The following is a 24,445-nucleotide window of genomic DNA, read 5'->3' on the forward strand; positions in this document are numbered from 1 at the left end:
TGTTAATTGACCTATCTGTCCTTTGTCTAGGACCATGCATATTTATTTCTTTTGATACTTAAATGTGGTGCTAACACTATCTGTCTTTTGTCCAGGAACAACAGTAGGCTACCTATTTCAATTCAAATAGCAATACGCATGCATGGTCTATACTGGAAAACTCTACAGCAGGCTTTCTGTCTGTCTGATGGTCTGTCTGTCGCGGGAGGAATAACAGCGCGCCCGTCGTGTGTGCGGTGTGCGGGGGAGGGGGGGCATGAACGAAATCGTGAACGCAACAGTTTCGAGTCATGAACGTGTTCGTTCACGCTCACGGCAAAGAACTAGTTCTTATGAACGGATCGATCATGACCGACACATCACTACAACAGTAGAAGACTGACAGCTTCCAGTGGCCAGCATTGGAAGACTGTAAGAGGCAGTGTTTATTTATTTTCATGGTTACACTGGGCAGCGTCCAGTGGTCAGCATTAGATGACTGTGGTCATACTGGGCACTGGGGCAGCATATTTGAAGACTGCAGCTGTGTATGTGCACTCAATTTGAAGAAAGTTTTGTGGCCTTCTGGGTTTAATTACCGATCAGTAAGATTAAATCATTTACACACGTGCGCGCGTGCACACACACACACACACACACACACACACACACACACACACACACACACACACACACACACACACACACACACACACACACACACACACACACACACACACACACACACACACACACACACACACACAGCATCAGGATGTCTGTTCAACAGCAGATGGTGTGGTGTGTTTTTGTTCAGACAGAGGGTATATTCATATGAGGTATTGATCTATAGTATTGATATGACAACTGCAACAGTCTGCATGCAGAGCAATTACTGATCAAGCTGTGAGGACGGGACGTGTGTGTGTGTGTGTGTGTGTGTGTGTGTGTGTGTGTGTGTGTGTGTGTGTGTGTGTGTGTGTGTGTGTGTGTGTGTGTGTGTGTGTGTGTGTGTGTGTGTGTGTGTGTGTGTGTGTGTGTGTGTGTGTGTGTGTGTGTGTGTATACAATTAAATCCTGTTGACTTTAACAGTCCAGGTAAAACTCCAGTGCCAACACTTCCTCCCCCCTCCTCCTCCTCTTTCTTTCCGGACCCCCTCTCCTCTCCTTTTGCCTCCTTCTCTCTACGTACCCCTCCTCCCTGCCCGCTTTCACTCCACTGCCTTTGTAGTCGTGGCGACAGTGCCCCTCACCCCACCCCCCTGTCTCCAACCCATGCTGGTGGGTGGGTGTGTGTGTGTGTGTGTGTGTGTGTGCGCGTGGTTATGTGTGTGCACGTATATATGTTGGGGTCCCATCTGCTATTTACCCTGCTGTTTGGCTGTGAATAGAGGAGGGGAGAGGGAGGAGTCTCCCGTGAGTGTGTGTGTGTGTGTGTGTGTGAGAGAGAGAGAGAGAGGGAGAGGGAGAGGATGAGTTTTTCAGTTCCTTGTCCTGTCTCAGAGAACCACAATCACTCTACTAGAACACACTCACTACTAAGGTAGGACCAAACACACACACCTACACACACACACACACACACACACACACACACACACACACACACACACACACACACACACACACACACACACACACACACGCAGACTTTGGAGTGCTGTAAGGTTTTGCTGTTGAGCGACTTTGTAAAACTGAGTCTCAAGGTTGATGTTGTTGGTGGTGTGTGTGTGTGTGTGTGTGTGTGTGTGTGTGTGTGGTCAGTTGGAATGTTGTGTTGGCTGGCCCCCTCCTTTTATGTGTATTTCTTTTTCACTCTTTTCATTTTCACTTTTCCAGAGCCCTCTCACTGTGTTTTGTTTTATTTCTCTCTGTCTGTCTCTTTCTAATGGGAATCTGTCAGTAAATGTGAATTGTGTATATGAAATACTGCTAGCATTAGCCACAGTGGCTACTCTGTCATTACTGTGTGTTACTGTCTTGTGCATATTTACTTAAATAGGTGTTGAAGCTAGGAGTCCTCCTAACAGGTTAGCATGTGTCTGTTGTTGACCCCTAACTCATGTCATTATAATAAAGGCAAAGTAAATGCAATATAAAATAAATCCAAACTTTTCCACACAAAAAAAAGTCAAAAATGTTACAAATATAAAATAGCACTTTAGAAGGCTGTTTGACTGAGTGTTGGACCTTTGTATAAATGACAATTCCAGTGGATGTATGACAATCAGTGTTGAAATACTTTCCTCCCTCACATAGTCTAAACATTGTCTTGTTGCTGACTTACTGCATTTCGCCACAACAATGACATGTTCACAGGCTAGCCAATGTTCTGTTTGTATGTGTATGTGTTTTACGGAAAGCGTTAAAATAACCTACTTTTGATTTATAACTCCAAGTCACTGCCACTTTGTTTGTGTGCATGTGTATTACTCTAGTGTGTGTGTGTGTGTGTGTGTTTGTCAGTCTATTGTGTGTGTCAGTCTAGTGTGTGTGTGTGTGTGTGTTTGTTTCTGGCTGACTGCTTGTCATACTGATCATTCTACTGATGAGTCTTGATCAGCACGCTTACTGAGCACGCTTAGCAGCCGCTTGTTCCCATGCCTGCTGAGAACACACATACTAACAAACAGCACTGTACAGTAGTAGTGGAGGAGATATGTTGACTTCTGGGCTCATTAAATGTCATGATTTAGATCTCAGATGAAAATGTTAGAATTATTGAAGACTGTAAATAAGCTGTCTCTCTGCCGTTGCAGGTCAGGACACAGGACTATTAGGTTATCTTGCAGATCAGTTCTTTTTTTACATCAACAGACACGCTAGCACGATGGAGCATAATTTCTGCTTTAACAACTTTCAACCTGGTGTTTTGGTGTTGGGCATTTTTGCACATATGTGACATTTTTCAAAGAATTTCTAATTTATTTATTTATTAACTGCAAAAAGCTGATCTACAAGCTCATAACGTTCACAATGTTGGGAGTTTGTAGATCTGTTTGCTCATGAACAAACTGCTTGCTCACAATCAATCAGTAACTTGAGATATATCCTATAAATTATATACATACATAAATTATGTCATGTGAATATTTGGAGTTCAAAAATAATATTAGCAACATTCAAAAGCTATTTGCTGTCCTTGGAAAGGTCTAAACGTATTTCCAGTCTCATCTTGGCTATCAATGGTAGAGCAGGTTATAGATTTGTGTTAGCAGTAGATGTGCTGAAAGTGTCTTAACATGGTGAATTCATCTTTCCTGACTGGCGGTTAGTGTTGTGTCATTACATTGTGGTGCAGGCGTAGCAGTGGATTTGTTCCACATAATGTAAATAGATGAGTGTTCTAAACTGTATGTCTACCCTGAGTTCATCAGAATCACAGAATCATGTTCCATAATCCACAATGTAGAAGGCATAGAACTCTACATGTCTCTCTATAAGTTATTTTGTATTCTACTTTTGCTCCGTAACTGTAGCTTGTACTGATTTAATCTCTTCATAACATTTGCAGTCTTATGTTATTGGCCACTGGGAGCATACCAGTACAACCACAGTCTTCTGCTGTTGGCCACTGGGATACTGTTGTCCACTGTACAACCAGTACAGCATTTGTGCCTGGCTCAACAGCACTTTAGTAGTTCATGCTGGAGGCAGGCATTGGTGTTCTGGTCACAAGTTCACTGGCTGAGTTTACACAGCTAACACAACCAGCAGCACATAGAGGTTAGCAATATACAAAGGACACAAACAGTGTTTGTATGTGTCTGTGTGTGTGTGCGTACGTGCGTGTGTGAGTTAGGGTTAAGTTCACATGCTTTTGCTTTAGCCTGTCAGGGCAAGCATTTAAAGTTTACCTCTAAAGTGAAGTACTTGTGGACACATTGAAAACAGTCTTCATCTCATCACCAGCCCACCTCTCTGTCTTTCGCTGTCTCTGTCTCTGTCTCTCTCTCTTCTCCTCTCTTTCCCTCTCATTCAGTAAAACATTCTTGAGGTGTCTAAGTGATGAGGTCATCCCTGGCCTCGTGTCAGGACACGCCTCTCCATCTCTTTCTCTCTCTCTACCTCCAACTCTCTTGCTCTCTCTGTCTTTCAGTCTCTTTTAAGGTTCAATTCAGCCCCCTCCTGCCCCTCTCTCCCTCATTACTCCACTACCGCCTCCCTTCCTTCTCTCACTCCTCAAAGGCTGACTCCTTTGTGGCCCCACACCCCCTTCACCCACACCCCCCACCACCGCCGGCCTTGATCAGAGCCACTCACCCATTCCCCCACCACACACACACACACAGACACACACACACACACACACACACACACACACACACACACACACACACACACACACACACACACACACACACACACACACACACACACACACAGAGAGAGAGTTCACTTCACACTTCCAAGCCTTCCTCATGGAGTCTCTGATTGAGAGGAGTGGTTGCCTTGGTGAATGAGTGTTTCAGAATGTGCTCTTAGTGTGTGTGAATACTTTTAGTTTATACCGAGAATATATACAGTTTATAGAATATACAAATGTTTATAGATTAATCGATTTTTCATTGGTCTGTTGGAAAACTCGCATTGTACAGATGTCACATAGCAATATACCCACAAGCCCTACACAAACATAGTAGAACCAGTTTTACTCATAGGTTTGAGTCCCACTGGGGGCCGACTGGGGCATTTCTGCGTGGTGGTGGTGCAGGTTCTCCCTGTGTTCACGAGGGGCTTCCCTCTACACCAGAAGACATTTTAGGTACATGCTTTTTACCAGTGCCCTTGAAAAAAGGCTCTGGAGCTGGAGCCTATCACCAGGCACTGGAGAGTGTCTGTCTGGCTGCTGTAGGATGTGTTAAATGCAGAAGACAAATTCTAGGTATAATTAAATGTACTTGGTAATACATTATGCTTAACTTAAGATCACCTATATTATGTTCACATTCAAGGGACTCCACAATCAATGCATATTTACATGCCCACCAAAAAACATGCCCAAGAGATGCATAGCCAAGGCTAAGCGAATCATCAATGACACTAACCACCCGAGCCACAATCTGTACTCTGTACATTTTTGACCCATATAACTACTTTGAATACTGGCCTACCTGCTGCACTTTTGATCATAACCCTGTTCTATTACTCAATGCGGCCACTAGATGGCCATGTCAGTCACCATGCACTCACACCGGCAGCAACAAGAAGCGACAAAGCTGCCGGCAGTCATTCATTACCAGTGATGGTTGGGCTACACTGAGCGACATGGAGGGGCGAGACACCTGGCGACAAAAAAAAAAGTCTGGGAAAAGTTCCGCTCTATGCAAATGAGCGTTGACACAGTCAAGTGACGGACAATCGGAGTAATATGTATTTCTCTTACCTGTCTGTGAGCTCTCCTGTCGGGCAAGGCTGCTGGCATGAGCTGCCTGGAGCTGACACTGGACTCACCGAACTACATGATAAATATAGCAATATAATGAAAGGAAAAGTCAATCCATGACAATTTTTTTGTTAAAAAGTAGATGCTGTTTATTCATACTATACTGTAGGTGAATCGCAACAGAACAGAGGAGCATACTTTGACAGTGGGGAGTCTGGTGACTTGTCCCTGCGCGGAAGCTCCGGAATATTGTTTAAAACATACTTTTAAACTTGGCATTATAATTTTTAAATGAATCAATATTTCTCCCCCAAAATGTTATTAGAAACTTTTATTACTATTTATTTTTGTACCGTGTAGGTGAAATATAAATTAAATGCTTCCAGACAAGGTGCCATTGCACACTCCACTTCCTCAAAACTTAAGCAAGCCACAAGCTGGCTGCAGCGACAGGGACCAAGGCGCAGGTGACAAAGTCGCTGCCAGTTTGAGCGCATTATGCACTCATTTACATTTGTACACTGACCTGTCACTCACTTTATTTACACTAGACCGGTGGGCACCGGCCTACTCGGGAACGACGCAAGTCGGGAACAATGCGAGTTGGAAATGCATACAGAGCTTTTCTTGTAGGTGAATGTGTGTGTTCCTCTCTCCACAGGCTTATGGCTGGTCTTTAGCCGCGATGCGTCGGTTGGCTGGAGTCACCATGGAGGACTGCAGTCAGCCAGAGAAATGCCAGGCTGTGATTGGCTGTCTGGAGAGCAACCGTCAGCAGCATCCACCAATCCCAGATGAGGAGTTTGAGGAGATGCGTTTGTTGGCGGCTGAGGTGGGCCGGGAGGCGGGGCTTAGCCAGTGGCACTTCGCCTGGTCTAAATGCCAGGAGGCTAAACGGACGTTTGAGAAGAAACTTGACACTGCGCTCAGAACACAGAGAGACTCCGCCCACAGACGCCTCTCTGAGCCCACCTGTCTAAAGGGTTTAGACTCTGTCTACAGCAATCAGACGTGTACAGACTCCACACATAGCAGCCAAAGTAGTCTAGACTCCACCCATAGCACCCACACGGCCCCAGACTCCATACCTGGCAACCAGAGTTTTTTAGACTCCACCCACAGCAACCGGAGGGGTTCAGACTCCATCAATAACAACCACAGGAGCCCAGCGTCCACCCATAGCAAGAGTTCAGACTCCACCCAAGGCAAGCAGAAGACTACAGAGTCCACCCATAGCAACCAGATGAGCGCAGACTCCACCTCTAGCTACCAGAGGAGCCCAGACTCCATCCACGGAAACCACAGTATTCCAGACTCCACCCATAGCAAGCAGAGGAGTTCCGGGGCATGGTTCTGTCGCAGGGCGTTGTCCGGGGTGTGGGGCGGCAGGGACAGATTCTCCACCTCTTCTCCTCCTTCTACTACCTCCTCCCCTTACATGCCCCATCACACCCCCCACCACTTCCCCCGTAGCGTCTCCTCTGGGGACTCGTCTCCTCGCTGCTCCTCCGTCAGCTCGGCCGCCTCCTCCCCTACTTCCTCCTCCCTGGATCGCACTCTCACTACTCCTCCTCCTACCTCCACTCCTTCCTCCTGCACCTCCCGTCGTCCGTTGCTGCGTAAGACTCACAGTCTGGACTGTCCCTCCACCCCGGACATCCCGCGCTATGGTGGGTCGTGTACTCGCGGCCACGTGGGCGTGGTCATCAAGGGGTTAGAGGTCACCAGCACTGAGGTCACAGACCGACCCCTCACCCCCCGACATGCCTGGCCCAATGGAGACAGGATCAGAACCGACACCAATAGTGCCACACCACCCAGAGCCAAGGGAAGGTGGGTAACATACGCTGTGTTTATTTATAGATGTTATTAAAACCATATGCTATGTTTATAGCATCCATATACTGTGGGCAATAAAACCCACCGGCATGTCAATTAGTAAATGGAAATTGTACTGTAATCTGTATAAATACTTAATCTCCAAGTACAAAATGGCTTCATTAAAACAATGTTGGTGTTACTAATTCACAGAAGAATTAAAAAAACGTACGTAATACGTATATGGTAGAACGTTCCCACTCATCATAAGTTTCACATTGGCATTTTCCATTTCCTGGTTGTACAGACTGGTTATGCTGTGTTCGTTTATGGCCGGAGGTTGAGATTGTGTGACATCATAGCAGCCCGAGATGTAATTAGTCTAATTTTGAGGGTACATACAGACAAACCTTGTTATAGATGCCTTGGTCTTCAGCCATGCTCAAAAACCAACTTGAATTGTTATGAACCAACATGAATCAACATCAGTGTTAAGCAACTACAGTATTAAAGTAACAGTGTGTTTTTTTTCCTGACAGTAAACTGGGTCACATCGTTGATGAGATGTTGTGTACGGAGCGAGAGTATGTGCGGTCTCTACGGTACGTTGTACAGCATTACTACCCAGAGATGGAGCGCCATGACCTCCCTCAGGACCTGAGAGGGAAACGATCTGTGATCTTTGGAAACCTGGAGAAGATTCTGGACTTCCACCAGCAGTTCTTCCTCAGAGAGCTGGAGGCCTGTCACAGTCACCCTTTCAGAGTGTCTCACTGCTTTATCAGACATGTAAGAACTATGAAAACACATATACACATCTAACAATGCTGGCTAAGATGTGCAGAGTGGTGTGTTATTCACTGTTTATGGTGCTTAATTCATTTTTATGTTCTTATTTATTTATTTATTTATTTTCAGAGTCAGCAGTTTGTCCTCTATGCTCTCTACAGTAAAAACAAACCAAAGTCTGATGCTTTGCTAGCCAGCCATGGAAACAACTTCTTTAAGGTATGAATGCGCGCGCACACACACACACACACACACACACACACACACACACACACACACACACACACACACACACACACACACACACACACACACACACACACACTCTTTTTCTGTCTGAATCTGCTCCCCTCCACCTGACACCAAATCCTCCCTCTCCTCTCTCTCTCGCTGTCCTATTGTACAGTAAGCTATTTATGTTACATTATGCTTCTCTCTCTGTCTCCAGTTTAAGCAGGCAGAGTTGGGTGATAAAATGGACGTAGCATCCTACCTTTTGAAGCCCATCCAGAGGATGAGTAAGTACTTCCTGTTGCTGAATGAACTCATTAAGGAGGTTGACCTGGGTCAGGAGGTGGAGCTCACCTCGCTCAGAGGCGCCGCACAGATGGTCCAGTTCCAGCTTCGCCACGGCAACGATCTCCTGGCCATGGATGCCATTCGAGACTGTGACGTGAGTTTCTCTTCTGACCATCAATGACCTTTACGTTGACCCCTAGCAGGTTGCAAGATAACTGTTCACTTTACACCGGGAACCCACCCAAAAAAGCGTCGCTCATGCGCTTTGTTGTGCGTGGAGGTTTGTGCCCGACTGTTCTCACTGTCAATGCGTTTCAATGAGAGTGCGCACAGAAAAAGTGCGCACAGAAAAACTTTTTTTCCTGCCTGGAGCGGGTTTCAAGCGTTAGGTTTTAATTTGTATGTATAGTATTTGTTTATATATGCATATTGTATGCATATATATATATATGTGTAATATGTGTTTGCATGTGTAGTATGTGAGAGCAGTTTCTGTGCTATGATTAGCTCTGAAATCTGATAGCAAATGCCAAATTCTCTAGAAGGTTCATGTCTTTTAGAAAAAGAAATTTGGTTGAAAACAACCTTTTGATGTATCTTGCTTAGAAAGGGAGGCTTGGTATGGGTCTATAATTGCTTAGAACTCCACAATCTAAATTAGTCTTCCTCAGTAGGCTACTGCACCTTTGAAGGCATCAGGAAAAACTCCCATTTCAAGAGATGTATTAATAATATTTATGACCGTGTTTGAAATACTATTGAAGATCTTCTTCATGATTATGTAAGAAACTGGGTTATTGCTGCAATATTGTCTGCATTTCACAGCTTTCACACTGACTTGACTCAGCCATACATAATTGTAAAATGTAATTAACATGTAAACACCCTACTCTGTATGTCTGTCTCCAGGTGAATTTGAAGGAACAAGGCCAGTTGGTGAGACAGGATGAGTTCACCGTCCTGTGCGGCCGTAGGAAATATCAGCGCCACATCTTCCTGTTTGAGGAGCTAGTTCTGTTCAGTAAACCCAAACGCATTGAAGGAGGGCCTAACATTTATGTCTACAAGCACTCCTTCAAGGTACTTTTTTGTAAATGTGTACACTTGGATTGTTTGCAGTTATCATATAACTTAACATTAGAGTGCATATCACAGCCGTAAAAAATATAAGTGAAACGTAACTGTGGCTGGTAACCTTTATATGACTGAATCCTGGCGCCAAGGTCGCAATGTCAGGCAATGGGTGAGATTACAAGTAAGGCTAAGTCATAAGTGACTTTGTATACCAATTTTAAGTTCCCATTCTTCTTCGCTGCCTGGCACTGCTGCCAATTGGGAGCGTGTATCTGTGTTTTCAAAAAGAAACTTTCACCACGTAGCTAGTGTATCATTAAACTAGCTGGCTTACCAGCCCGCTTCCTAAACTAGCTTGTTTATTAAGCTTGTTTATTACTACCAGCTATCACCCATACTAAGCTAACCAATTAATTAATTCTACCCCCCAACCTAAGACTGCAGACGTTGGTCTCACGGAGTCATCAGGTGACAGTGGGCTGAGGTTCGAGGTCTGGTTCCGCCGACGGACAGGCAGGATTCGAACAACGAATCAAACCTATGTCCTTCAGGCCACAACATCGGAGATGAAACATACGTGGACTGCAGACATCGCACGTATCCTCTGGAACCAGGCCACACGAAACAAAGGTAGAATGTGTGTGTGTGTGTGTGTGTGTTTGTGTGTGTATTTAACTAGCCCAGAGTTGTCCAGTACACCAGAGTCTTGTAGTATTGGCCTCTGCGTGGTACCACTGGAGCGGCTGAGAATGCCGTGCTCAAAGGAACCTAGATAACTTCTACTTCCACCTCATCGTGTTTCTGTCTCTCCAATTGGTGGTTCGTAATATTGCTGATCTAGGAACTCATTGTGGTTGCTAAATTCTTACAAAACCTGTGTGTGTGTGTGTGTGTGTGTGTGTGTAGAGGTACGTACGCAGGAGTTGTTGTCAATGGGAGTGGGCAGTAAACCGTTCCTAGACATCAAACCCAGTGATGCTGCCATCAATGACCGAGCCATAGACTACATCATGAAGGGTAGAGGTAATGAATTGAATTATTCACTTATAATACCATTTATAGCATTACAAGTAATACGTTGTCTGTGTTGTGTTGTTCTGTTATTTAATTTGTTATCGTGTATGTGCCTTTATGTGCGCGTTTGTAGGTGCACGGACGAGGGCATCTATCGCTGTCTCTGTGTTTGATCACTCCAACCCATTTAAGCGCTCTGCTGTGAACCAGGTGACCCCCGACCCCTCCACCCCAGGGCCCTCATCCTCCTTGCTGGGACCCCTCAACCTGCACATGTACAGGTAAGACACATCACCTCAACCTGCACATGTGTAGGTCTAGTACTAATATCACTCTGGTTTCAGTTGGAGAGAGCACCATTGGCTGCTCAAATTTGCATTAACCAATCAATTGTTGGAGTTGGTAATTATAATAATAATCCTCCTCTCCTGTTTGTCCTTTCAACAGTCAGAAGCTCCATCCACCTCAGCCCGACGTCTCTTCCTGTATCGAGGAAGATGAGACAAGCAGCCAGCCCTCCATAAGTAAATATACACACACACACACACACACACACACACACACACACACACACACACACACACACACACACACACACACACACACACACACACACACACACACACACACACACACACACACACACACACAAATCCTAAATATTCACATCAATTAAATGTCTCCTAAATCTCCCTGTCTCTCTCTCTCTCTAGCTACAGAGAGTTCTGGCTCGTCCCGTTGTCTGTCTGGTTCTGGTTCCAGTGGCTCAGACAGCGGCTGTGTGTCTGCTCACCTCCAGGAGGCGCTGTGTGAGGAGGTTGGCTCTCCCTCCTGCACCTCCTCCCCCATAGACCACAAACCACCTCTCCGCAGCCACTATATGTCAGCGGTGAGTACTAATACACCCCGTCAACCCTGCAGAGACGAGCAGCACTAGACTGTAACTATCGCCACAACTTACATACAGTCACTGTGCATCAGTATTCCTTTGCATAGTCGTGAGTGCTTTAGCCATGTGTTACACTTCAGAGAAAATAGACACATTTTCGTGTATAACGATATGGCCAAAAAAGGTACGCCAGGTTGAGAAGGGTATATTTTGCCCAGTATGGTATCTGATCTGTGTGTGTGTGTGTGTGTGTGTGTGTGTGTGTTCTTGTGTGTGTGTGTTTGTGTTCCAGAAGGCTCAGATCATTGGTCCTGCCACTGTAGTGTGACTGCCAGCCTGCTGCCGGTAAGTCTCACTGCAGTCTATTACATTCATTAATATATGGACAAACTATTGATGAGTCTTTAAGACTTTTTTCCATTTCCACAGGTGTCATAATTCTGTGGGATTAAAACAATGTGGAAATCTAATGATGTTCTCTGTCTGTCTGTCTGTCTGTCTGTCTGTCTGTCTGTCTGTCTGTCTGTCTGTCTGCAGGTATGATGCTTGGTCCCCCTGAGTTACCCAAGAGAAAAGCACTGTTTCAACAAAAAGACACTTTTACTTTTATACTATTAAGAAAACAAATTAAGTTTAAATATTCGTACACAGTTGTTGTTATTGTTTTCTTCTTTTTCTTTCTTTCACTAAAGTACTGTTGCAGTAGATTCTGTTTCATATCTGTAATATGTAAATAATATCAGTTCGTTAGTTAAATACTCAGTTTGGAACATGTTCTCTTGACTAAAATCTCACAAAATGGCTGCCAGTCAGACTTCAGTACAGTAACAGCTTCTGTTTTACCATGTCCTGTTCTGTTCACACCTCTGTCCGTTCAGAGACAAACACCAGATGCTACTTTTCTTTTGTGTTTTATGACACAGGTTATATGGTTTGTATTTCATACAAGCTAAAATAAAACTGTTAAATGTTACTACATATGTATTACTTTGAGCTTCTTTACATGAGGCATGAGTGAGAAAAGACAGGACAGTTTGATTTTTTGTAATGATTTATGTCTCTGTAGGGCAGTAGTAGAGCCTCTGTCTGTTTCTATGTCTGTCTACATTTCTATAAGCTGGGACAGGATGATTGACAGTAGGAAAACTACCTTATCTCCTGGAAAGTTTCCCAAGAAAAATAAGAAAAGAACTTAAAAAGTTCCTCCAGTAAATGTAAATAGTTTGTGATGTTACAGGTTCTTTTTTGGATCAACTTGGATTTAATAAATACGGAACCATGAGGACGGAGTCAATTTTCTTCATTTTCCTAATAGGGGTTCTAATAGAATAATGTCTAAGTGAATGATTCTTCATCATCATAACCTTTATTTAAAGTGAATGATTACCATGACAATATTGGATACTGTGTGGTTACCATGGTGTGGGTTAAATATGAAATCTGTGGGACATTCTCAGTAAGTATCCTATATCATGACCACATGTCTGCTATTTCTAACGAATCAAAAACCGAATTATGATGGTTTATTATACCTCCTGCCTCAATAGACATGTATTAGGAGGCACAGCTTGACCAGACTAATATAGTATCACTCCAATGAACAGCAGTGGCCAATGCAGTATCTATGTGTATATCTATAGGACATTTGTAACATTTGTTACGTAACATTTGTTACGTATGTAAAAGTATCAATACTGCAATGTAGAAATACTCTGTTCCAAGTAAAAGCCTGGCAATCAAAATTTACTTGAGTAAAAGTACAAAAGTATTTGCATCAAAATATACTTGAAGTACCAAAAGCAAAAGTACTCATTTTGCAGAATGTCCCGTTCCACAAGTTATCATAGGTGTAAAATGTAAAAGTTTGAATAGGCCTGAAGTGGTTAATTTATGTTTTGTAATAATTCAAATCTACAAAGTAACTAGTAACTATTGTTGTGGAGTAAAAGTACAATATTTGTCTTAAAGATGTAGTGGAGTAGAAGTGAAAGTATAGAAAATTAGAAATACTCCAGTAAAGTAAAACCTTGAGTAAATGTACTTAGTTACTTTCCACCACTGGTAGATAATGACATGACCTGGGGTGCTTTAAAGCCTGAGACATGTTTACATCAGGCCTTAATGTATTGACCAACTACGTGCAAACGGTTATTCTAATCTAGAGTAAACAGAAGGTCCAGGAGCCAAGGGCCTATTACACCAAATGAGAATTAAATAAGCCTGGATTTAAGTCAAATCCAGGTTTGACAAAGTCTGGTCCGTACAGCCTGGTTTATTCCGTTCCATGAACGCCAAGCCAGGCTGATGGCTTTGAAATTTTCAATAGAGACATCAAATTTCTCTTTTGGGTCTTGAGTCCCAAGACTCAAGACCCAAAAGAGAAATTTGATGTCTCCCCGGGAGCCTGGGTCTTGACTCAAGACCCAAAAGAGAAATTTGATGTCTCCCCGGAATCATACGAGGAAGTAAAATGTATAATAAGCAAGAAAGGAAACACGGCCGCAATAAATGGATCCAGGGAGAAAGCGTGGCAAAGTATTGCCGACAAATTAAATGCACAAGTCGTCCAAAAATATATACAATTTATGTACAAGTCCATAAATATATAATTCAGTTAGGCTTAAACCTGAGGAGTGTATAGTGAATATTGGAATTATCGCCTACTAATCTACAATGCGATGCATCCAACCAATATGTCTGAGTCTGTGCTCAGGAATGTGTCAAAAACAAAAAAAATCTCCATGAATTCAAGGCTTCATGGAGTGTGTAATTGATAGAAAACAAGTATTCTTTGGGTGAATTATTCTTCTACATGTCGTGTTCTGGGACATTTTGACACATTGCTGAGACCTGGGATCCAACCTGGGACCTATGACTTGCCAGACAGGCTCTCTAACCATTCAGCTATGGCCACGTCATTAGCAGAGATTCAATGGCAGTTCTACTCTGTAACAGTAAAGGGGTTTCAGGGGAAACCAGCAAAATGAGGAATAATATAATAAAAGACTTGTCTTGCTAATAAAGCGTCATGTCTCTCATTTTTTACAATGTATTTGATATTACCTTAATATTATTTAATAAATTATGCATTTCATCCTCTATATATTGTCCAGCAACCTTTATGATAAAGGCGAAAAAAGATAGTAGACCCGTGGTAGCCAGATTGCTCAGATGCCAAAGTTCCTGTGCTGGGATTCGATCCCATGATCTTGTGGTCTGAAGTCAAGAGCTCTTCTGAATGAGCTATGGATAGAGCAGCCGCATGACAGGCAGAAGTCACATTTTCAACTCCCACCCTCGCCAGGGTCAAAAACCTTACATTTGAAATCCGAACGTTTATGTAGATAGCGTACATTTTATTTCGTGAAATGTAGTCATGGATAAACTTATCCAGGGTGCTCTGGCTAAACTAATCTGGCAAGATAATTCAGCTTTCATGAAACCGATTCATCGCTAATCCTGGCAAATTAAGCCAGGATAGGTGTTAAATCCAGGCTTAGGGCGCGCTCCCACCAAGAGTTGGCTGGCCGCTGTTAAACGCAGGTTGTGCGCGGCCACAGTTTTTTGCAGCCAGCGGATTCTAAAAAACGGGAGTGTCGCGCCTGTCACTCACTTTCAGGACCCTCCCCGCAGCCCGCAGCGCCTGTGCCTGCTGCCTTGAGCACCATGTTGCTTCCTGAGTCTTGAGACAGTCCGCCTTCCACTCACCCGATTGGACAGAGGGATAAAATCGGCTCCTGCCTCCAGCAGTTTTATGCTTAGTCGCGGAGAGCAGATAAATGCAAGGTCTGCGCGACAAGCGGAAAAATCTGCTCTTGCGTGAATCAACGCATTTGCATTGACAATGCATTGGCAGATTCTGCAAACAGCGGCCAGCCAACTCTTGGTGGGAGCGCGCCCTTAACCCCTAATTCTGCTTTCGTGAAATAGGCCCCCGGGCAACCAGAAAGGACAGCAAAACTAGTACTAAACATTTAGCCATTTGTGAGCAGAGGCGAGTCTTGAGACTGTTGGGACACTAAGCAAAAAATCCCATGGGGCCCTTCTGACCGACTTGAATGAGCTCTCCGTGGGACCCCTTATTGCTTTGGGCCCCAAGTACTGCCTACTTTGCCTGTTCATAAAACGGTGGCGGGGTCTTTTTGGTTCAGCTTCTGAAATAAAGGGTGTCACTTGGTCCTATTTTCTAGAGCCCCCCCCCTTGACCTTTGCATTCAGGGATCCAGCTCTGCATGTAGTCCAGAGATGGTGAGCTGTGGTCCTTGGTTGATGTTAAGAAAGAACATTTTGAGCTCAAGACAGGTGCTGTGTTTACTTTTGAAACATCCCCATCTTTTTGATGATGGAACAGGAAATATTCTAGAAGATTATTCAGTCCACGCTGAAAAAAAACGGGTAAACAGAAGAAGAAAGAAAGTAAGAAAGTAAACAGAAGAAGAAAGTCAGACAGACAAAGATTATGTACTGTACATAATGTTTGTTTTGTTCAAATTTGATCTCAAACCAGTCAAAGAACACATTAAAGACATGTCATTCAAGCATTTCTTTATGAAATGTAATGGCTCTAAATTGAGAAAGCATTCAAATAGTTTCATTCAAATCAAAAGTACATACATTCAAATCATGTGCTGCTGTATTCTTTGTAAATGGTAAGGTTGGAAAAAAGATTCCTAAGTTGGGTTATGATTGAGGGGGCTTTTGTTTTAGGTAAGATAATTGTCTCAATGAAGATGTAAATGTTTATATAAGCTGTTAAAGTAAGTGTACAGTACTTAAGTAACATCTTTGAATTTCATTCTTCATATTTTTTTGTTTGTTTTTGGCCTATTCAGTCTCCATTCTCCACTTTTGGAGTTGAACCATTATTGCTTAACCACTTAATAAGCCACCCTGTATGACAAAAATAGCCAAGGTAGAAGCTCACAATGTGTCGCATTGTGAGCCGGTAGATCGGCTATCTTCGTTGCACGACCAGTGTACAACATGTATAAATCAAGCAAAAAGGCATATCCTATTTTTGAGAATTTTCAATTATAATGACATGCCCAAAATAAGGGACGCCATGGTTAATGTGGTTAAAATCCTGCTGCCAACCTCAGCCCAGTCAGCAGTTTTCCTTGGGTTTCTAACTTATTTGTATTCTCCCTCCTGCTGGCACATCAACAGTGAGGATAGAAGAACTACTGTGTCTGTGTGTAGTCTGTGTCATGTAGTCAGACCTCTCGTCAGTAGCAGTAAAGTTACTATGTGCTGCCCCCTTGTGTCCATTCAACTGCATAACCGATTTTGTCCATATGTGTTCTTTGGGCAGGACATTTATTTTTTCATTGGTTTTATAGTCAGTACTGTCAGTAAGTAAGAACAAGTATTTGATCTAAAAAAAAATACAATAAACAGATCTCACATGTTGGGAACATTGTTACAATTAACACTATTGTGGGTAGCCTATATTCATATACATTTCCACTGTAGATCCTCAGTGTTAATGTATCCATTTGTAATTAATAGAATTTACAAATGGTTACAATTGTTCACTCTCGATGTTAAAAGTTGGAGATAGAGTGGAACTCAGTCTGTCCTGTGCTCCAGCTTTAGGCTCAGGATCACAGTGTGTGCAGTGGACTCTGTGTAGAAGCAGCTCTCTGTCCATCCAACAGATGCAAAAGAGACTCATTACTGGATACCAGAGACCTGGAAAACATAAACATGTGATTTCAATCTGAAATCCATTACTCAATGGCTAAATGTGTTAATACGGCATCTGTACTGTTCTCACTGCACACTGAATAGTATGATTCAACAGTCAGATAAACGCCTTTCTTCAACCACAACTCTGGAGACGTTGTTTGTAGTCAACAGGTTTTATGGCTTCAAAAGGGTGAAACTACAACACAACAAAAACATACAAAACAGTGCTTAAACTCCTTTCCTTCATAAACATCAATGCAATAAAATAATACAGTATGTTGGCAACTACAATAACTAGACAATATTATACCAACAGCCAGAGTGACTACACAGGCATTATATCAATTATCAAAATATCAGTGAAGATATCTCTACACACACGTATCATATAAAGTACATACCAACGATGCTCTTGAAAATAACAAAATATAAGTGTAGTGCACAAGGAGGACTTCTGACAAGTAGCTGTGCATTTAGCAGACTGACTGCCTGGCATCTGACTGACTGAGTTCTGTGTGTTCATGAGAAACACTTGATCTTGGTTGAGTTGATTGCTTTGCTTAGAAAGACACTGGAAATACAACATCAAAATAAAATCTCTCCCTTTTAAACATCAGCCACTAGGGGGCTTCAAATGCAAATCCACTAACAAAACAAACCTTAAAGTTACAGTACATCTGTAACAGAACAGCATCACAGTCATTTTAACCACTTAGCAGATGTAAATAAATGTTAGCTTGTACATCTGCTATTTTTTAAATTATTTTTTTATTGAAAAACCTAGAAAAATTTTGGTAATTAGATTTCTTTATTACACAAATGTTATTTTCTCGGGGTCCCTGGCACAAAAATACTTTCAGATGGGGATCCGCAGTAAAATACAATCCTTGAAATTAACCACTGGCTCTATACAACGTTTTATTCACTAAAAAGCCTGTGTGTGTGTGCGTGTGCGTGTGCGTGTGCCGCGTGTGTGTGTGTGTGTACCTGTGTGTATGTTGCAGCTGTTTCAGATGTTCCTCTTGTTCCTTCAAAAGCTTTGATTGCTGCTGGACACACGTGGCCTGGTTACCTACACACACACACACGCACACACACACACACACACACACACACACACACACACACACACACACACACACACACACACACACACACACACACACACACACACACACACAATGATATAATATCAAAGTACAGTATAATTTAGTACAATATTACCATATTACTGTACTGTATTTCTCATAATACCTGTAAGGACAGGACTGTGTTTGATGTTGGATCGTCTGAGTTCATAGTTTTCCTTCAGTGCTAAAAACAGACGCCTCTTCACACTCACCTGCAACAACACATGAGATGTGACATATTATTATTTATCTGTCTATTAATGTACTTTTTCTATTGTAGCAAGAAAATGGCTGGGTTATGATGTACATGTAGGTAGGAAACACAGATAGGAGAAGAGAGACAGCTATTTAACCACATGAACTCTAGTGTCCCTATTCCAGGCATGTCATATTAGGTGACAATAGGGAAATATTCAGCGGAAATAGCAGATCTACGAGCTAACATTGACACATTGCGACACATTGTTTTGTAGAGGGAGAAAAGGAGAAACTCCTGGGGGACACTGGTCAATTAGGCTATAGGGTTCATGCGGTTAATTATTATCAGTATATATTTCTTTAATCAGTTATTAGGCTATTATTAGTAGTAGTACTAGTTGTTGTAATTCATCAATTCATCAAAGGGGATTGATTAAGCATAACAAACTAGACAGTAATACTGCTTACCAGCTGCTCCTGGCTTTGGGCCAGCTTCCTTCTCAAGGTCACCAGTTCTCTGTTCTGAACAGTTACTTTAATACCTCCACTTGTCTCTGTTTGCATGTCTCTCTGGGTCTCTGTTTCCCTTGGCCTGTCTGTGTCTCTCTGACAGGGGACAGCCAGCATGGACAGAAGGTCATACACCTTTCCTGTAGAACACACCGGCAATGTCAAGAGTCAAGATGCTGGGAGATTCTCTGGTTTCTTATCATGTCGTCTTTATAGTTTCTGCCGCAACAGTTATAGAACATGCACATTCAAAATGTTGAGCAGGTGCTGGAGAGAAAAATATTATCAGAAAAGAGAAATAAAGTCTGCACAACATGATGATACTGACCATGATACTGACACGATATTTACCATGATACTGACATGATACTGACCATGATACTGACATGATACTAACCATGATACTGACCATGATACTGACATGATACTGACCATGATACTGACCATGATACTGTCATGATACTGACCATGATACTGTCATGATACTGACCATGATACTGTCATGATACTGACCATGATACTGTCATGATACTGACCATGATACTGTCATGATACTGACCATGATACTGTCATGATACTGACATGATACTGACATGATACTGACCATGATACTGTCATGATACTGACCATGATACTGTCATGATACTGACCATGATACTGTCATGATACTGACCATGATACTGTCATGATACTGACATGATACTGACATGATACTGACCATGATACTGACCATGATACTGACATGATACTGACCATGATACTGTCATGATACTGACCATGATACTGTCATGATACTGTCATGATACTGACATGATACTGACCATGATACTGACATGATACTGACCATGATACTGACATGATACTGAGTACTGACCATGAAGTGCATCATAGGTATTGAATAAAATAGAAGTTTTAGGAGCTATATTCTATTGTGCTCATTTTACTTCTCATCTTCTAATGTAATTTCTGTATTTTGTCAAATGTGAGCTGGAACTGCTTCACATCCAGAGCAGATTATGATGTTAATGTATAACATTAACATCACATCCCCACACCCTTTCCCCCTCCCTTTTAAAACAAACTATATACAGCATTTGCCCCTGGAGCTGTCCAGTACCAAGGAATGTGGGATGGAGATGGAGGGAGAGTGGTCCACTCCAGTATCGGTCAACCAGGTCCAAGAGAACGCGCAGGGTGGACGAGAGAACAGACACACTGAGGGGGGGTTTGGGGATGGGAATGTGTACAGCGCTGGGGTCAGGGTTAAGATCTGGCTTGGGGTCAGGGTTAACATCTGGTTTGGGGTCAGGGTTAACATCTGGTTTGGGGTCAGGATCAGGTTTCTGTGCGGAAGTCTTCAGTTGGAAATCACTGTCTCTGTCTCTCTGAGCGGAACTCTAAAACAGAAACACATTTGACTTCAGTCAACACACTTCACTCTACACTTACAATTTACACTTTAGGCATTTAGCAGATGTGCTTATCCAAAACGACTTACAAGAGCGAAATAGTCAACAAAGGACAGGGTAAATTGTCAAATAAGTAGAGTGTAAAGAACAATTTAGTGCTTCAAAGAAACTAGGATACCAGATAAACATCAAACCTAGCATCTAACGTGCTATCCAAATAACATTCTTAGCATTTCTGGTCAAGGAAAAACAAATGAAACAAGAAAACTGTAATGTACTGTACTGTAATGAACATAGATCTGCAGAGTATATCTAGTAGCATCTATCATAGATGGTACAAGAAGGGATGTAAAAAGAGTGCTAGGGGGTGAAGTGAGTCTTGAGAGGTGAGTTCAGAACTTGGGTGCGCAAGCATGCATGTGTGCGTGCATGTGTGCGGTTAGTTTAAGGACCTGGACTCCGTTACCAGGAGATCTGAGCCCAGAGCCCAGACCACTTCCTGGTTCTTCTGCCTCACAAGCCTTCTGAAGCTGGGGTGTGTGGTAGCAGAGCAGCTCTTCTGAAAAGACACCTGGCTGATTCAGATCATTCTGGGGCCTAGGAGGAGGGAGACACTGACACACATCTGCAGAGAGAAAGAGGAGGATGACTTATAGCTGTCTGAAGAAGACAGACTGCTGTCTGTGTGACTTGAAGGTCAACAGGTCATGGTTATGTTGGTTAGGGTTGTTTTCTTTTCTTGGTCTTATAATTAACTGCCATCTAGTGGTATATATGAAAACTGCATCAAAAGCCAATTTGCTTGAAATCAACTTAGTTCAAGAACATAATGTGCTTGTACAGTATGTTATACTAATACTGCCTAACTTGATATGTCTTAATCAGTTTAAAGTTGGATTATCAGTGGGTGCTGAATACTTGCTTCATACACAGAGTTTGGACAATATAATGGACATCATTTTCACATAATCATTAAGGTGCAGTTTATGATGTATCTCTGCTGTCCGGCATAAAACAGCTAACTCCAAAATGTAAAATTTTCAGGAAATGACAAAAACAAAACAAAAAGTGGAGTTAGGAGGTTTTGTTCATCATTGATAAGAACAGCTAAATGGACCCCCAAGCTCACAATGAGGTTGGAGGTCAAAGGGGGTGGAGCCTGGAGTCAGCAAAACCATCTAACTCCACTCCCCTTTGGTGGATTTAGCTGGTTTAGCAGAAAGTTTGAGGATCCAATGGAGTTAGCTGGTTTTGTCAGAAGCACTTTTTAATACTTTTCATTGGTTCATTATTTTTTAATCAACACACAGACGTAAAGGGTGTTCAATAGCACTGATTTATGGAAAATAAATGCAAAAGTGGAAAAATTGAGTTAGCTGGTTTCTGCCGGACAGCAACTGTATGCTGTTTAGTCGAGGTGAACTATAACCTTTGCCCTCTGACCTGAGCTGAGTTCCAGCAGTGTCCTCTGTTCCTTTTCCTCCAGTTGTATCTCTCTAGAGCTTTCTGTCTCCAGGGGTTGGAGAGGAGCAGGCAGTCCACACATGGTGCCTCTCTCCTGGGTACAGCTGTACTCAGTAGGCCCCTGTGGGACTGATGTCCCCATCCAGGTGGACCACAGTCCACTGTCCAGCAAGCTACTTGGATCTTTCAGAACCAGCTTGTCGGGTGAGTATGGATTAAAAACTTTATCTTTCAGAAGCAATCTGTCAGGTGAGTTTGGATTAACTAGATCTTTCAGAAGCAGTCTGGGGGGTGAGTTTTCATCAGGGTCAGTGGAGTCGGGGCAGAAAGAGACTCTGCCTCTCTCCCGTGAGTAAGGGGGGGAACTGGAGGATCGAAGAGCCGAGCGAAGAGGAGGAGGAGGAAGAACAGGAGGAGACCGTGGTTCTACTGGGTAGTAGAAAGAAATATGAATAAATCATGAACAATAATATAATAATTATTATAATGATATAATATATTATAATATAATATTATAATACAACTACAACTACTACTATTAAGCTAGACAGATAGATAGAAGTTAGTCTTACGATCTGCAGCATCATCAGTGTTGTTCATTCTGATTCTGTCCAAACTGCTTCTATAAAGACAGTCATTGGATATTACTTGTCAAGTCATTGTCATTGGACAGTTTTCATAAAACATGTACATTGTAGCCATCTATACACAGATATGTGATAGACTTCATATACATACATTTGCACTGTAGGCCTACATCACACATTATTTACTGTGATACAATAATATTGCTAACAATATACAATATATGGTTTGGGGATAATACACACTGGGAACTACTTCCTGTGTGTTCCTGTCAACTACCAACAATACTGGGAATGGATAATATTAACTTTGAAGTCATTTTTTTGACTTGGGTTCTAGAGAGTACATCATCGTGTTTTGTTGCCTCACCTGTTTGCAGAGCTCCTCTTTACCGCAGCTCCTATGGATTCACCAGCCTTATTCCAATACTGCCCGTCTGTCCCCAGCACAGCCTGTCTCTCTCCAACACTGCCTGTCTGTCTCCAACACTGCCTGTCTGTCTCCAACACTGCCTGTCTGTCTCCAACTCTGCCCGTCTGTATCCAGCACAGTCCGTCTCTCTCCAACACTGCCTGTCTGCTATGTCCAACACTGATTGTCTGGTGTGTCCACTGTCCAACGCTGCCTGTCTGTTGTCTTCAACACTACCTGTCTGTCTCCAACACTGCCTGTCTGTCTCCAACACTGCCTGTCTGCTGTCTCCAACACTACCTGTCTGTCTCCAACACTGCCTGTCTGTCTCCAACACTGCCTGTCTGTCTCCAACACTGCCTGTCTGTCTCCAACACTGCCTGTTTGTCTCCAGCACTGCCTGTTTGTCTCCAGCACTGCCTGTCTGCTGTCATCAACACTGGCCATCTGCGTGTGTAATATCTGGTGTATCCATGGTGATATGGGCTGGTCTGTGGACAGGTGTCAGCCTACCTGTGTGTTTGTGTGTGTCATAGTGATAGATGATCTGTTCCTTAAGCCAGGGGAGGTCCTGTGCCGAACACCCAATACAAGACAAATACCTGGATATCTCTGCTGTTCGGCCGGAACCAGCTAAATCCAAAATGGTAATTGTTCAGGAAATGAAAAACAAAATATCAATTTTTCAGAAAATGAAGAAAACCTTATATTTTTAAAACAAAGCAATACTGCCTCATCAAACTTGGTATTGTGACTTTATATATTATCAGATACTTGCATGTGTCATTATATTATCACCACTTTACCCAAATCCAGTGCAAGTGGAGTTAGGAGGTTTTGTCCATCATTGATAAGAACAGCTGGCAATGGATCTCAAAGCTCACAACACATCACAACGCATTGTGAGCTTGGAGATCAGCTATTTATGGTGAGCGCCATCCTCATATACTATAGATCAAGCTGAATTCTGTACTTAAACAACTTTTATTTTAACATGCATTGTAAACAACCATGGATCTAACTGTTACCACTGTTGTTCTTCTACAGTTGAGTGCAACAAACAATTCTGCCTCAATACTCAATCATGTATTTAACAAAAGCGATCATGGCACACCAACAATTAATAAATGGCATATAAATACAAAATACATTCATGAAAAATAGAATCTGTCAAATCTGTAGCCTACTGCACTAACAATAACAACCACAGTTGAATTTACCTATCATATACCTATCAACATTTTATTATCACACTGTTGTGTGTTGTGTGTTGCGTGTGTGTGGTGGGTGTTTCTTAGTGCTTTAGATTGTCATAAAAGCTGTGAAAGTCTTTTGGCATGATCTCCTTGAGCTCTTGGAGATGTTTGAAACAAACTCCTGCACACACTCATTCTCTGTCCATTAACATTTAAAAAGAAAACACGAGCAGATGACCTTTGTGAAGACACCCTTCTCCTCTTTACTGGGGTGACATCTATCAAACCTTGCACATACATTCTCTTCTCTTCCCAGTTTATGTTCTCCCAAAAGCATTGAAAAATCTTCTCCCTGTCTGCCTCATACAGAGCAGAGCTTCTCGAGAG

The 24,445-nt window shown here is 42.6% G+C and overlaps 1 protein-coding gene and 1 long non-coding RNA gene across 3 annotated transcripts in view; one reads left to right on the top strand and one right to left on the bottom strand.

Annotated features, from left to right (window-relative positions):
* plekhg4 (pleckstrin homology domain containing, family G (with RhoGef domain) member 4) overlaps positions 1–12,749 on the top strand; it is a 48,409-nt gene extending 35,660 nt beyond the window's left edge. The window contains exons 14-25 of one of the 2 annotated variants that reach the window (XM_080427267.1): positions 6,026–7,197; positions 7,722–7,971; positions 8,101–8,190; positions 8,420–8,644; positions 9,400–9,570; positions 10,002–10,194; positions 10,471–10,587; positions 10,712–10,859; positions 11,026–11,102; positions 11,292–11,467; positions 11,760–11,812; positions 12,005–12,749. In XM_080427267.1, the coding sequence (XP_080283393.1) occupies positions 6,026–7,197; positions 7,722–7,971; positions 8,101–8,190; positions 8,420–8,644; positions 9,400–9,570; positions 10,002–10,194; positions 10,471–10,587; positions 10,712–10,859; positions 11,026–11,102; positions 11,292–11,467; positions 11,760–11,795 (2,655 nt within the window). In that variant the 3' untranslated portion in view covers positions 11,796–11,812; positions 12,005–12,749. The remainder of the gene's footprint in view (positions 1–6,025; positions 7,198–7,721; positions 7,972–8,100; positions 8,191–8,419; positions 8,645–9,399; positions 9,571–10,001; positions 10,195–10,470; positions 10,588–10,711; positions 10,860–11,025; positions 11,103–11,291; positions 11,468–11,759; positions 11,813–12,004) is intronic. The other variant, XM_080427268.1, reaches the window with a different exon arrangement.
* A 4,132-nt stretch (positions 12,750–16,881) lies between these two features.
* LOC308084660 lies at positions 16,882–18,499 on the bottom strand. Its single transcript, XR_013933101.1, has 3 exons — positions 18,410–18,499; positions 18,143–18,227; positions 16,882–17,158 (listed from the first exon to the last, which is right to left on the bottom strand). It is a non-coding gene; the product is annotated as an uncharacterized lncRNA (long non-coding RNA).
* Positions 18,500–24,445: the final 5,946 nt, after the last annotated feature.

This window comes from Gymnoscopelus braueri (assembly GCF_963280865.1).
Source record: "Gymnoscopelus braueri genome assembly, chromosome: 1".
NCBI lineage: Eukaryota > Metazoa > Chordata > Actinopteri > Myctophiformes > Myctophidae > Gymnoscopelus > Gymnoscopelus braueri.